Source organism: Mastomys coucha, unplaced genomic scaffold, assembly GCF_008632895.1.
Source record: "Mastomys coucha isolate ucsf_1 unplaced genomic scaffold, UCSF_Mcou_1 pScaffold4, whole genome shotgun sequence".
Classification (NCBI taxonomy): Eukaryota; Metazoa; Chordata; class Mammalia; order Rodentia; family Muridae; genus Mastomys; species Mastomys coucha.
The window spans coordinates 43475158-43490921 of record NW_022196910.1 but is presented as its reverse complement, the minus strand read 5'-3'; the positions used below and the strand labels follow the sequence as shown (position 1 = coordinate 43490921).

Here is a 15764-nt window from a genome sequence, read left to right as displayed (position 1 = left end):
TGCCTCCCAAGTGCTGGGATTAAAGGCATGTGCCACCACTGCACGGCAAAACACAGATCTTAATGATAAAACTGGTAGGGTGTGTGCTGTCCCTAATAGTAAACGGAGCTTCAGGTGAGTATTTGACGACATTTTAACTGCATCCACTTACTTAGAAAGAACTTTTGAAGGAGTTTTAGACTAAGGAGAGCTGGGGTGTGTGTTTTTTTTTAAACTCATTATATATGATGTAGATATTTCTATGGACATGTGGGCATACCATGCTTTCTCTGATCGGGAGCATAATCTACCACTGTAACTCTTTCCAGAGGAGAACCAGCTGGGACTGTTGCAGGTGGCACACTGCTTTATGTAAGAGGTTCCAGACAGAGGTGCTGGTGCTGGTGACGGTCCTGTCAGGAGAGGTCCTCACCCCTGTTAGTATCGTTCCCATGGGAACCCTTAATCCTATGGTCGCTGCAAGCTTCAAGGTGACCATGGCTTGGGACCCTGGGAGGAGTCAGACAAAAAGCTTCTAGTTTAGACATCACCTAGCTCAGCTTTGGTGCCGTCGAAACCTCCTTTTAGTGCATTCATTTATTTTCAATTTCTTGGCATATGGCCTACCACCAGGGTTTGGCCACAGCCCTAATCTTTTGTTGACTATTATACTCCTTAGATCACAGGGTTCATTCATGAGGAAGCAGCTCAACCAACCTAGCCCTATGGTACCCTCTCTCCAGCTCTGGCTTTTGTTTATCCAGTGACTATTAGAACAGGTGAGAAACAGCCCCAGAGACTGTCCTTGTAACTTCCTCTACACACATTTCACCAGTGGCCCTGTCATACAGGTTGAATGGGTCTATGTAGAACAAGCCATGAACACTTTAGTGTGGAAAAATAGTATTATATAAAGCTTAATTTTAAACATGAAAAATACATATTTACAGGAGAAACTACAAAATACAAGTATATACAATAATATCTGTTACCTTTAAATTATATAAATTCTTTAACATTCTCCAGATTAATAAATTATACATAGTATCAACAGAAATGGCTAGCACTCCCACAGGGCATGAAGCAAGGTTTGTTTGTTTGTTTGTTTGTTTTAAAGTCACACAGTGAAAAACTTTTATCCAGGGGATCTTCAGGTGCATTCTTAATGTCTTGGGTAGATTGCATCTGGAAGCAAAGATGGCATGGTTAGAAACTGTAGAACAGCAGTTCTCAACCTGTGGGTCACGTTCCCTTTGGGAGTTGAATGACCCTTTCACAAAGGGTCTCATATCAGATATCCTACATATCAGAGAGTTACATTATGATTCAAAACAGTAGCAAACATACAGTTATGAAGTAGCCACAAAAAATTTACAGTTGGGGATCACCACAACATGAGGAACTGTATTAAAGGGTCACAGCATCTGGAAGGTTGGGAATTGCTGCTATAGAGGAAATTCTGTAGAGGACTATCTCCACTGTCCTACTTCTGAAATGTATATATGGAAGACACTGGTGGACATCACTAAAGTGATTTAGGACATCACTAAGCTATTTGGGATAGAGCATCACTATGAAGCTAGCCCAGCCCATTTAGAAAGGCAGATTCCTGGTCTTGGAAGGGACTCCAGCTGCCCATGTCTTGCCTCTGAGTTACAGAGGCAGGCCAAGGCCAGGACACAAAGTGTTCTTCCTGAGGAGAATTATGAACTCCAGGCAGCTTCAGAGCTCCATTCTGAATCCTAGCCTTTAGGACAGTAGTTATGTTTCAAGCCCACAGTTAGCTTCTTCTAGGCACACCCAAGCTTAGTTTTTCAAAGATTCTCAAACAAGTAGCACAAGACAAAGAACCCTTTGAGATCTACCCCATCCAACAACCACCATCCTGGAGTTTCTTAAAAGAGGGCTGACGTGCAAAAACCTTAATTTACTTCACAGATAAATTAGGGGGTAATTATTTACAACACAAAAGATTATCTGATTTGCGAAGCACTCCTGTAAACTGCTCTCTAGCTGGTTCTTTTCAGCTCACTGAATAACACACTGGCTGGGTGGGCAGGAACTGAGGATGCAGAGAACTAAGGAAACCTCAGGAGAAACTCTTGGCAGCTGAGCAGCACTGAAAAACAGAGAAGGCAGTCTGAGATGTGTCTGTTAAAGTGTGAACAGAACAGGCAGGTCCAGAACAATGATCTGAGACCTACAATTCTCCTCCCCAGCCTGGGTAGTACTTTGGCCTCCGTGGGGAGCCAGTGGCAGGAATCCTCTTCTTGCCTTTTAATTATTGCTTGACAGAAGCATGCCTCAAGAAGTTTGTAATTTTTTTTTTTACTCCTGATTTTTTTTTTAATCTGAAAAACGTTACATTCTTGTTCTAGAAGATTTATAAAACGGTCGAAAAACATCACGTGGTCAGAAAGATCAATCTGACTGGCATATCTCCTCCTGTTTATTTTTTTCCCCTCTATACATATTGCTTCTGTCTGTTTTACATTCCGCATTTCTTAACTTGCCATGCCGTGGTTAAGCTATGGCTTGTAACTCGGTGGACACTTGGTCTCTGCTGTAATGTGGTGGGGCCTGGGAGAAATGGGCCAAGCGGGAGGTGATAGGATCACTGAGAGGTTAGAGTTGGTCTTTCAGAGTGGGTTAGGTTTCACAGACATGAACTAGCTTCCACAGAATCGGTTGTGATGAGAGAATAAGCATGGTCTGTCCTTAGCTACTGCTTTCTCTCTCTCCACATGATCTCATCTGATCTAGCTAGCTGGTGGGCCCCATCAGAGGTCAAATGCATGAGGTCAGCCTACCATGGACTCCTTTTCTTTTTTCTTTTGTAGTATGAGCTCTACCACTGAACTACATCCTTACCCCAAACCCCTTGTCTTTATAAGGTACCTAGTCTCAAGTGCTTTGTGAGCAACCAAGACAAGCTTCTTTATAAGGGGATCCATATTAAGATGACATCCTCAGAAATATTCCAGAGCCAGGTACGGTGGCCTGTGTCTCTAGTCTTGCTAATGGTGAGGCTGAGGTGGAAGGAATGCTTGAGCCAAGGCCAATCCAGGCAGCAGAGCCTTTATTTCAAATGACAAAACAAAAGAGCCCACTCTTAATGGCCACACTGTACTAGTCTTAGTGAGTGTGCTCTGGTATAGCTAGTCCCTGCTATGCCTTGAATATAACTTCTGTTTCAAGGGTTCAAAATAGTTGAATGCTTGGTCTGCCAGGTGACAAGTTTAGACAATGCCATGGTGAGCCCTTTGGAAGGTGATGAGCCCTCAGAGGAAGCTCTCATAGGGTTATTCAGCCTTGCCTCTCCCTGTTATCTCTTCTCCTGGTTGGAGATGTGACCACTCACCTTGTCAGGCAGTCCTGGGATTCCTATTCACCATTCTCTGTGAAGTCCTCACCAGGAGTGAACTAACACAAGTGCCATGCTCTTGAACCTTAACAGGGTAAGCTCAACGAATTTTCTGCTTTATGATGCCAGCCACCTCAAGGATTTTGCTGCGATAATGCCAAACTGGGTAATATAATCTTCTGTGGCAGTACTGATTTTTACTTCAACTTGTAAAATGGAAAGGCTTTATGTACAAAGAATATTCTGTATACTTAAGATAATAGGAAGAATACTTGGTTACAGACACAAGTGCATTAAAGCCACTGAAACCCTGATCGCCAAATTCTTCTCAGCATCAACTTTGCAATTTGAACTCCCACTTATAGTTTCAGCGCTGTCTCCCCTAGTAGTCAGTCCTATCTCTTAGAGAAGAAATACTAGGGAAAGCCTTTTGTAGCGAGCCTGCTGGGCTAGGCAAGCAGACGGTTGAAATGGGCTACTGTGGGTGTAGCTCATCATCAGAGCATCTGCCCTCCAGGTGTGAGCCTTGGCTATCATGCCAGTACTGCAAAAAGTATTGATGACTGTTTAACTATGGAACCCCTCCCCATTCTGCCTATCCTTTCTGCTGCTATTTTTGGGGGTGTCTTTCTGGTAGAAGGAGAAATTGGAGGTTTATACTGCGGGAGTGTTTAGCTAGTGCTAGTTTCCAGGCTGCGTGTCTTTTGGAAAATACACTTAAAGCAAATTAAGTGGAAGCTGGTGAGGCCTTACCCCTGTGGTACTCTGGATTCACATTTTCATAGATTGGAAACAGGGGGTTTTCTTGCTCATTCCGCAGTTTCCTTGCTCTGAGGACATCTCTCACACACTGGTGCAGGTACACGTACTGACACTGTGGGAAGTCAGAAAACACATCAGAGAAAGGTGTCCTCGAGCAGAAGAAAGATAAGGGACTTGCCTTAGTCAGGGTTTCTATTCCTGCACAAACATCGTGACCAAGAAGCAAGTTGGGGGAGGAAAGGGTTTATTCGGGTTGCACTTCCACACTGCTGTCCATCACCAAAGGAAGCCAGGACTGGAACTCACATAGGGCAGAAACTTGGAGTCATGTAGGGATGTTACTTATTGGCTTGCTTCCCCTGGCTTGCTCAGCTTGCCTTATAGAACCCAGGACCACCAGCCCAGGGATGGCACCACCCATCACGGGCTGGGCCCTCCCCAGTAGATCTCTAATTGAGAAAATGCTTTACAGCTGGATCTCACAGAGGCATTTCCTCAATTGAGGCTCCTTTCTCTAATGAATCTAGCTTGTGTCAAGTTGACACAAAAGCAGTCAGTACATCACCAAACACAAAACTGTCACAAGCACCTACAGTTGCTGGGATTTTGTATTATTATAATCTTTTTCTATTTTTTTCTTCTTTTGTTCAAATAGGGTCTCCTTTTGTACCAGAGCTGGCCAGGACTTCACTTGGGAGCCTGGCTTTTTAATCCAAATTCAGGTCCTTACACTTGAACAGCAAGCACTTGACAGTCTGAACCATCTCCTCGGCTCTCATCCACTCTCTTTAAATGACAAATATCTCCACAGTGTGTGCTGTGAGTGCCTAGACCTATGTCCTGTACACAATGGGTCCTTCACGAGGATGAATGTAAACACTTTGATATGCCCTTTACATAAGCTGCCTTAAGATCACAACACCCTTGTGAAGCACATGCAACCAGAAAACAAACTGAGATGCAGAGTTCATCAGCTCTGCCAAGTTTGCATGGCCAGGAAATGAGATCCTTGGATTTGGTGCTAGAGGTATGACCTCCCCAAGTTCATGTTCTCAGTATATTGATTTATTTTCTTATGAGGAATCCATTTCATTGCACACTCTTTCTTCTTCTGCACCTTCTATTTCAGATCTGGAGGTGTGTGCAGTTAACCCACTGATTGCCACAGCTTTGAACACAAGCTCAGCGTCTAGGTCTCTGTCCTCTTAGCATCTGAATCTGAACAGTGGAAGAACCTCAGAGATGCGGGTGGTTGTCTGAGACCTAGGGTTACTCAAAGAGGACAGGCCCTCTGGCTAGCCACTTGGGGATTAACTAGTTTAGAAAACAAATACAGGAGGGTGGACTGGAGAGATGGCTCAGCCTAAGAGCACCTGCTGCTCTTCCAAAGGTTCTGAGTTCAATTCCCAGCAACCACATGGTGGTTCACAACCATCTGTAGTGGGATCCGATGCCCTCTTCTGGTGTCTGAAGACAGCAACAATGTACTTATATACATAAAATAAATAAAATTTAAAAAAATACAGAGGATAAAGTGCCCTGGTGACCATAAAGACATCACAAAGATTCCACTGATGATAGAGTCTTGGCCACAGGCAACCAAACTTACGAACAGGGTTCCTTCCCTTCCTTTCAACCAAGGGGTGGAGGTCTGTTGTTCTGTAGTGCCCAACCTTGTGCTTCTTATCACAATACAGCAATTGATGGAAAGGAGGGAGTAAGAAGGCTAGGAAGAAAGTATGCCTTTCAAGGGCGATTGGCTTTCTTCCCACAGGTTGAGAGAGTGGTGAAGTGTCTTAGAGTTTGTTTCCCCTTCAACACAAGAAACCCAGGTTCTCCTCTCCAGATAATATCCTCTGTTCGTTCAAGGGAATAGACTCAGTAGATTCAGTACCAGTATCAGGGAGATGGATACGGAGTACTCTTTCTGGACTGTGTGTTTAAGGTGATCCATGTCACGGCGCTTGTAGGGTTTTAAAGGTGTGAGATACAATATGGAAATAAGTCTCCCCTCACTAATACTTCTTCAAAGTGAACAGCTCTTGTTTTCACTGGTGGCACTAGACAGCATTCCTGATTGGAAACTGGCCTGGTATTCTACTAATGGCACTTTAGAAGGTATGTCTAAGAAAGTCACTAGATTCAAACTTTTAATTTTTAGTTTTCTGAAGAGTCTCACATAGTTCAGACCAGCCTTGACTTGCTATACAGCCAGGGCTGACCTTGAACTTTCAGTCTTCCAGCCTTAGCTCCCAAGTGCTGGGAATACAAGTCGGGGTCATCATGCCCAGTTTTATTCCAAATCGGGAAAATGAACTCAGGGCTTTTTGCATGGTGGGCAAGCAGTCTACCAACTGAGCCACATCCTTAGTCCTCCTCTGCTTCTGATCTTTTGTGGTGCTAGGATTTGAACTTAGGGCCTTACATATGTTAGGTCAGAGCTCTACCATGGAACTGTAGTATTGGCTAGGACCAAAAACCAACAACAACAAAAGCCAAACAAAAACAAACAAACAAACACCTAATCATAAGCAAGGCTTGTTCCAGTATTAAGAACTATTAAAGCTATTATTTATTTATTTTGTTATATCACAGATCGTACTTGGTTTTATCTCACCTTGAAAAGCAACTGGGACTGGTTATTTTTATGTGTGTGTGTGTGTGCACGTCTGCCTGAGTTTATGTGCACCATGAATGTGTAGGAGCCCTTGGAGGTCAGAAGTTGGTGTTGATTCCCTGGGGCTGGAGTTACAGGGTGTAACAGACTGGGGCTAAGAACCGAATCTGAATCTTCTGAATGAGCAGTACGCACTGTTGAACACCTCTTGAGCTCCACATCATTCCTATTTTTTAATTAAATTGCTTGTGGATGGAAAAGGTAAGCTGTGAATGAACTCTGTTACACTCAGGCCATAGCTTAGTAATAAATTGTTCAACAGTGATCCACCATGGGCTTTGAAACTAATTACTCTCTATTAATTTGCCTTGTCTTAAATATCAACTTTTCTTTTCCCAATAGGACGCTCCTTCAAAAACTGATTACTTCTAAAATCATCAAGTTGCTACTGTACCCCCATTTAGTCCTTAATGCAAAAAAAAAAAAATGTAAACCTAAATTCACAAAAGATTTTTTTTTGTAATGGGGGAAGGGCTGGCTGAGTGCTAACAATACCCCATTCCATTTAATTCTACCAATCTTCATAGTGATGTATAGGATTTATGTTATTACACCCATAGCTATTTGGTTCATGGCTCCTGAGAGCATAGTTTATCGGAAGGACAGACATGTGATCAAATACCTAGAAAGCGATAAACTAGAATTGTTTATAAAGGTTCATGCAGGACAGGAAAAACTTGAGATCATTTGGAGGAAGAAAATATCAACCTAGAAAGAGAGGGTGAAAGCAAGTTGGGAGTCCAGTGTGGCTAAAATACGGGTTGCCTGTGTCATGCCTGACATCCAGGATAGTCTCTTAAATGGGAGCCAAGATACTACATCCCATAACATCCCAGTGCCACCTTCCCATGAGAGCAGTCATCATACACAACTAAATTACTACTTATTCTCAGAAAGGAGGAGCTTTGGTCGATGGCTGCTGCCTCTGCTCAGAAAGGTGGACAGTGATGGTTAGAACAGGGGCCCTTGCTTGGGGCCAGTGTGTAACGCCAAGAGTTTGGAGAGGTTCATGGAAGTGATGCATAGCCCAAGTTGTATCTGAAAGTAACCAGGAGCCTGAATAGACACACACACACAGACACACACACACACAGACACACACACACACACACACACAGCTGAAGAGTACTTATAATGCGTTAGCTATTTCTTCCCCAATTTACAAATTAATTACAGTCTGAGTTTGTGGAAGTGATATGGAAATAAAACCCTTGTGCCGACTTTTTAGCAAAGTAATTGTAGGGTATCTGCTCATTTGTAGAATAGATTTCAAAAAGTCATACAGAGACAGAAAAGTTTCTAGTCCCAAGGCCTCAGCCTTCTGGCATAGGAAAGGATGACAGTTAAAATATGGGTGATGAGATGGTATGGTAGCACACGCCTGTAAGCCCAGCACTTGGGAGACAGGGACAGGCAGATCTGTGATTTTCAGGCCAGCTTGTTCTATATAGTGAGTCCAGGGTAGCCAGGGCTATTACACAGTGAAACCCTATTTCAAAAAGCAAAGCAAAACAAAACAAAACCCCCAACAAAACAAACAAACAACAACAAAACAAACGAACAACTACAAAACAAACAAACAAACAAAAGGAAACAAAGAAGGGAAAAATGGAGATGTGAGTGGTATTATCCTATGCCCTAAGTGAAGTGACAGCCACCCAGCAACCATAGTGAAGGCACAGTTACTGGGAAGCCTGAGGATGAGAGGCTGGGGTCCTGCCAGTGAGGTCACCATCGATTTAATCTATGTGATGGCCTGCCTGTCCTATGCTGTGACAAAAGGAGGTGCCCAGCAACAGCCTAGGAGCACTGGGACTGCAGAACTACAGCTCAACAAGCCTCTGGCCCCAACAGCCAGCTCACCACATGCATAAGGGGTGGTGGACCACTCTACACTGTGGAAATGGAACAGATGAGCTGGGCTCTTTGACAGCCAGCTCACCACATGCATAAGGGGTGGTGGACCACTCTACACTGTGGAAATGGAACAGATGAGCTGGGCTCTTTGGCAAATAAGTGGCACAGAAAACAAATGGGAGAAAGGATTATTACAGACAGGGGAGGAAATGAATGAAATAAGTAGATTAGGTGCTTTAAGGGAAGATTGAAAAATTTTAATATATGTATGTATATTAAAACATGGGTAGGACCCAGGTGTGTTAGTACATACTCAGGAGGCAGAGACAGGCAGATATCTAGTTCAAGGTCAGCCTGATATAGCTAAAGACTTGAAGGACAGCCAGGCCTACACAGAGAAACTATGTCTTGAAAGACCAAAAATAAATAAATAAATAATAGTAATAATAATAATAAATAAATTAATTAATTAATTAAAAAGATGGGTAGGGTATTTAAATGCTGACTAGGGAACTACAATTAAAATTGTTAAGTGTGATAAAAGGCATGGTGGTCATGATGTTAAAGAGTATCTGTCCACATATATACACATGCATACACACACACACACACACACACACACACACATATATACACATATATACACATATACACACATCTATATATATATACACATATGCACACACATATATACATATACACACATACATATATATACATATACACATGCACACACATATGCACATACATATATACACATATACACACATATACACATACATATACATATATACACATATATGCATACACACACATATACACATATATGCACATACATATATACACACATATATACACATATACACACATATAATATATACACACATGTATATATACACATATACACAATACACACATATGTACATATACACATACATATACACATATACATGTATATACACATACACACATATATACATATATGCACACACATATATACATACACATACATACATGCACACATATACACATATATATGCACACATGTATATATACATACACAATATATATACATATACACACATACATACATATTATATATATATACACACACATATACACATACATATATACAGATTTGCTTTATGAGGTCAGAGAATTGGTGTGAGATACAGATGGGGAAATAATGTTGTTATTTGTAGAAGCTGGGGTTTAGGTTTAAGGAGATTCATGATCTGATTTTCTCAGTTACACTCCTGCCTCTAACCCATGGTACTGGTGAACAAACCTAGGGCCTTGTGCATAGTAGGTAAGCACTCTACCACCAAACCATACATAACCCAAGTTTTGCAAGCACTTAAACAATTTCATAACGACTCATTGAGAACATGGTAGATAAACTGTTACAGTGAATGTACTAGCCAGAATGTACTAGCCACTAGCCAGTGGTGGCACAAGCTTGTAACTTTATTGCTCTGGGGACTAAGGATTGCAAGTTCAAGGCTAACCTGGCCTATATAGTGAGGTCTTGTATTAACAAAACAGAACTGGCACTGGGAGATAGCTCCATGATGGAGAACACTTGCTCTTGAAGAGGATCAGGGTTAGGTTTCCAGCACCCACAATGGTTGCTGCACAACCACCTGTAACCAGCCTCAGCTGCAGGGGACCCAATACCATCTTCGGGCTTCTTCTGTAGAGAGATCATCTCATGTGAGGCTCATAGATGCCTCACCTGTCAATTAAAAAGTATATAGCCGATGGCTTAGGCGGGAAAGAGAGGTGGGACATCAGGAGGAGAAAAAAATTCTGGGAGGAAAGGAGGTGGGGAGAAGAGACCAAATAAACAGGAGGAGATGACACATGTCACCAGCCATGTGACAAAATGGAGGTTAAAATAAGTATCTTGAGTTACAATCTAGTCAGAGTAGAGCCTAGCTATATGGCCAAGGTGTTTGTAAATATAATCTGAGTCTGAGTCTTGTTTTGGGAACATGGGGCTGGGAAGCAAAAACGGGGCCTAACTTCAATACTCTTCAGCCACTGTTATATACTTGTATCTCTCTCTCTCCCTCTCTCTTTCTCTTTCCTCTCTCCCTCTATCTTTCACACACACACTCAACCACACACACACACATAAATAAAAGTAGAATAATCTTTAAAAATCACCATCTAAACCATAGCAGAGACAGACAGACAGACAGACACACTCCACCCACACACTCAGGGCTAGTAGTACAATTGTGATAGCAGATCTGGTGAGTAGGTACTGTTTACAGGAGAGGCAAGGCCACCAGGCTCTTGCCAAATGTGGCACAGAAGGTGAGCTTCGCAGGATGTTGATGTATGCCGCACCAGAAAGAATCCAGGGGATGGAGTGATTTTAGGAGAGTGGGTTCATCAGAGTTCAAAGGGAACCTTGCTGAGGGGTGCTGGTTGCAGAGCACGGATGTGTGTGTAGTTTCCATGGCTACAGCTATGGTAGCATGCGGATAGAACTTTTCTTCCACAGAAAGCTTTTTAGATATTTAGATTTTGTCTTTTCCCTCTGAGTCACTTGAACAAAAATGTAGGAAAGCCAATGAGTGGAGAACCCGAACTTTGGAAGGTGTTGATGCAGGAATGAAATGTGCTTGGTGTATATGAGGTTTATGTCAAGACCTGACTGTAGGGCTGTGTGTCAACGGCTTGGTATCCAGAACAAGGTCCAAGCTTGGCTACCTCGTGGCTATGGAATTCTTCCCCACGCCCACCCTGCAACATAATATTTTTATTATTTGGGAATTTCATACAGTGTACCTTGATCACACTTGCTTCTCATTCCTCCCAGGTATACCCTCCCACCCTTGTGTCCCACCCCCCCCCCAAAAAAAAAACAAAACCAACAACCAACCAAACAAACAAACAAAAATCTACCGTGTCCAATTTGTATTGCCCATATACTCAAGACAGGGTTTCTCTGTATAGCTTTTGCTGTCCTGGAACTCAATGTATAGACCAGGCTAGCCTTGAACTCCACCAGCCTCTGCCTCCTGAGTGCTGAGATTGAAGGCATGTATTACCATTGCTCAGCACAGCTATGGATTTTGTACAAAACATTTTAAGCCCCTGGGCCTTAGCTTCCTACCTCGGAAATGAACATAAATACCATGGGATAGTATCTAAAGATCTACAAATGTCAAAGGACTTCTCAAAGGGAGACACATAACCTTCCTGATAAACAGCACTTGGTGTATCTAGAGATGAGGAGGCATGTGGAGGTGGGTGGAGCCAGGGGAGAGAAGAGATTTGGAAGTCTTCATAGATGTTTCTGTGCTTATCTACCGGGCTGCCTTGAAATGAATTCTTAAGTGGTCTAGCCAGTCCCCCACATATAATGCTTCCCCCAAACACTCCACCTTTCTTACTGTCTACCAAATAAATTCTTCCCCGAGAAATTTAGTAAAGAATATACTTAATGCTGAAGGCAATGAGATGTACCTCAAAAATACGAAGTCCTAGAAATATGTATTTTTACTTCTGCATCTCGTTCAGCTATCCTGGACAGTTTAGGGGTCGGGGAGGGGTGCAGGAAGGCACTGGTGTTTGGCTTAGACGTCTTACCTCGGTCTGGACCATGTGAACCCTGTGGAGTCTTAGGTCATGCACTGCCCCATAAATGTCCACGGCGTCCTTAGAGTCCAACTGCTGGAGGATCCGGTCCAGGGCAACAAACGTCCCTGTTCTGCCCACACCAGCACTGGAGAGAAGCGAAGGGAAGATGAAGGATTTAATTGTTCTTTTAAGACTATATCAGGAGACTCTGGTCAACTTTGTCTCTCAAATTATGGGAGAATACAGGAAATCTTTCTTTCCACAGACTTGCTCTCTCACAGAAAGATAATCCTGAATCCATGTGGTCCATCTCTTCCCCTCCCTCCTAACCTTCACCCCATTGACGTAAGCACCACTCTGACCTTGGTCTATTTCAGGCCTCTGCCTATTTTTATAATTTTCCTACAAACCTGAAAATCCAAGAGAACATTTTGTACATTTTGAACATTTACTGAGGTGTCAAGACACTTTACACATTTTTTTTGCCAAGTTCTCTATCAATATTATGAGTATTGTCTTGAGATTTATCCATTTGTGACATAGAACTAATTTCATCTTTCTCTTTCCTTTGCTTTCTTTCTTAATTTCTTTCTTTTCTTTTTCTTTTCCATTGTCTACTTGCCTTTTAAAAAAAAATTGAGAAAGCTCTTGAGCTTTCTGCCTTAGTCTTCCGAGTGTTGGGTTCACAGGTACATGCATCTATGCTTGGCTCCCTCACCCCCATCTATAGAGATCACTGTTACTTTTTCTATTAAAAACCGTGTTGCGTGAATACCATTGTGTATCTGTGTGGCAATTTCTCAGCAGTTGATAACTGGAAGGGGAGCTACTGGGTTGGTTATAGGGTATGGACACTTTTGCTAGAGATTGCTAAATTGCTCCTTAATGCCAAATTCTTGATGCTGTACAAATTGATGAGACTGAGATGGATTTGTTCTTGTTCCACCCAGACAAAATTAAAGCTTGTGACAAATACCTTCATAAGGGCTTTCTACAGCCCCACAAGAAATTCTTAATCTTCCATCCACACCCAGCTTTTCATGGGCTACACACACAAATGGTTTCTATGCAAAAGTTATCTTTAGCATTAACACTGTAGCTGCTTTCCACAGAAGACTTGCCAAGCTAAGGCCAGTGATGGTGCCTCTACTAGTGAGCAAACACCAACTCCTGCCTCAGGCTATTGAGCCTTGTGACAAAGTAGCATATGTAAATTTCCCCACTTTTGTCATAAAACTCAGCTTTGATTCTATCTGTCCTTTACTGTGGCACCTATACCCACTGGAGTGTTTTACTATTCCTAAATAAGTATCATTATTCTTGGTAGACACTCCCTTCAGTTACTTTGGTTGGCAATGAACATGTTTATAAGACACAGAACAATTCTCCAGTGTTCCTGGAAGAAAATGCCTGCCATTTTTCAGAAAGCAGGAGATGCCTGAGTGTTTCATACTCCCATTAAGGCACTGGGGTCCAAAGACATATAAAACTGGGCTCCTAGGGTGTGGGACTGCTGGGGAGAAATTAACACACTTGACATTTCTTTTACTGTGGCAATTCTCTGCTCCTTATTTATTAGTACTGTTCAGTGAGGGCTATCAAAGTGTGCTGCACACATTAATTAGCTAAACATCAGGCTCCCCAGAGAGAGAAAGATGGCTTGTTAAGTTGATTTTATGGACAGATGAACTGAAGCAAAGAAAAGTCAAGAGAGAGAGAGAAAGAAATTTAAGAGCAGAAATTGGCTACAGACAGCTGGAGTGAGTTAGCTCAGTCCCTTTGCCTATCTCTTGTCTGCCTTCCTCTATGCGAGAACACAACTTTCTCTTCTCTGGAGGGCACACATGGCTTCAGAGACCATGTTTTTATAAGGCACCAATCTGTCTGTGACTTGATCTTGAAGTTTCTGGAATTGTGAAATGTAAATTTCCATTGTTTGGAAGTTACCCGGTCTGCAGGATTTTGTTATAGCATCCATAGTGGACATAAACATGCTACTAGACCTGGAGTGAGGTCCAAGCCAGGGAACTTGAAAGATGGAAGTATTTATTCAGGTGGTAGTGAGAGAAAGCCATCTCAGAGAGCTAAAAAGAACAAGAAGCAGGAATAAGCCGGTGCACTGATCAGACTTGGAAAGAAAAATGACATGTTTTCTCTTATTTGCAGGACCTAGATGCTCTCAGGGCAGGCTTAGAATGTGTGGCCTTACTGGAGGAAGTCTTTCACTATGGCTATTCATAGTTGTACCCCACTTCCTGTTTGCCCTCTGCTTCTTGCGTAGTTCAACACGTAAGCTCTCAGCACACTGTTCCAACCTCTGTGCTGCTACGAGCTGTCACTCGGCCCCTGCCATCATGGAGTCTAAACCTCTGCAACTGTAAGTCCAAATAAACTCTTTCTCTCATAAGTTGCTCGTGGTGTTTCATCATAGCAATAGAAAAGAAACTCATACATTATACATGTACATGTGTGCATGAATGTGTGTGAGTGTGGGTAATTACAACAGAAAGAAGGCCTCGAGGAGGGAGACAACAATCTTAAGGCAGACAATGATAATGAAGTAGGCGGGGTATGGAAGCCCAAGGGGTAAGGAGGGACCCCACCAGACAAAGGCAGGGATATGGAAGAGATCTGTGGGGGAGAAAAACACACAGGAGTAAAGTGTAAGGACACATATGTATGAAACTGTGATAATGAAACCTATTGGCTTGTATAAAAACCCTAAGAAAGATCAGTTTAAAAAATTGGAAGCAAGTCAAACAAAAGAATAAACTTGTAGAGTCAATTTCTTGACTAAAACAGGAAAGGAAGAGATAAGATATTGGACTATAGGTGTGATGGGGCCATTATGGGGGACATGGAAGTCACTTAGGGATGCTCTATTTCATGCAAGAAGAGAGTGAGTGGAGAGAGCAAGTGGAGAGAGTGAGGGGGAAGGCAAGGGGGAGAGTGGAGTGGAAGGTGACAAGAAGGAGGGGCTTGGAGGAAGAAAGAAGTTAGAAGAGGAAGAATATCATAAAAAAGGTGGGGTGAGATGGGCTGGTTCATGTGGAGAAACCTTCCCAGGCCACAGGCCTTTGCCTTGTTTCAAGTTCCTACACACTGTCTCCAACATGACTGTCCTACTTGTTGCTCATACCTGCAGTGCACTACAGTAGGCCCGGCCCCTGGGCTTCGGTTGATGTAGTCCCTGACGGTCCTCACAAACTGGATCAGGGACTGGGTGGTCTCTGGGACCCCATGGTCTGGCCACACCGTATAGTGAAAGTGACGGATGAGTCTGTGTGCATCCAACTGTTCTTCCTGCAAGTGTGGAGAGTAGGTAATGAGACAAGCGGGCAAACCTCAAATGACAGCCTCTGACAGCTGGTCACACAGGAGTTTCCATGGTCTGAAACTACAGGCTGTGGACCAGCAAAAGCAGGATTTACAGAGCCCCCTCTTTGTAGGATTGTTCCTTTCCTTTCCTTTCCTCTCCTCTCCTCCTCTCCTCTCCTCTCCTCTCCTCTCCTCTCCTCTCCTCTCCTCTCC

General features: G+C 42.9%; 1 protein-coding gene across 3 annotated transcripts in view; it reads right to left on the bottom strand.

Annotated features, from left to right (window-relative positions):
- Positions 1 to 869: 869 nt before the first annotated feature.
- Positions 870 to 15764, bottom strand: part of Ptprb (protein tyrosine phosphatase receptor type B) — a 111727-nt gene continuing 96832 nt past the window's right edge. For all 3 annotated transcript variants that reach the window (XM_031350440.1, XM_031350441.1, XM_031350442.1), the window contains 4 exons: positions 15373 to 15536; positions 12243 to 12378; positions 4097 to 4217; positions 870 to 1164 (listed from right to left, as the gene is read on the bottom strand). In XM_031350440.1, coding sequence (XP_031206300.1) covers positions 1142 to 1164; positions 4097 to 4217; positions 12243 to 12378; positions 15373 to 15536 — 444 coding nt within the window. In that variant the 3' untranslated portion in view covers positions 870 to 1141. The remainder of the gene's footprint in view (positions 1165 to 4096; positions 4218 to 12242; positions 12379 to 15372; positions 15537 to 15764) is intronic.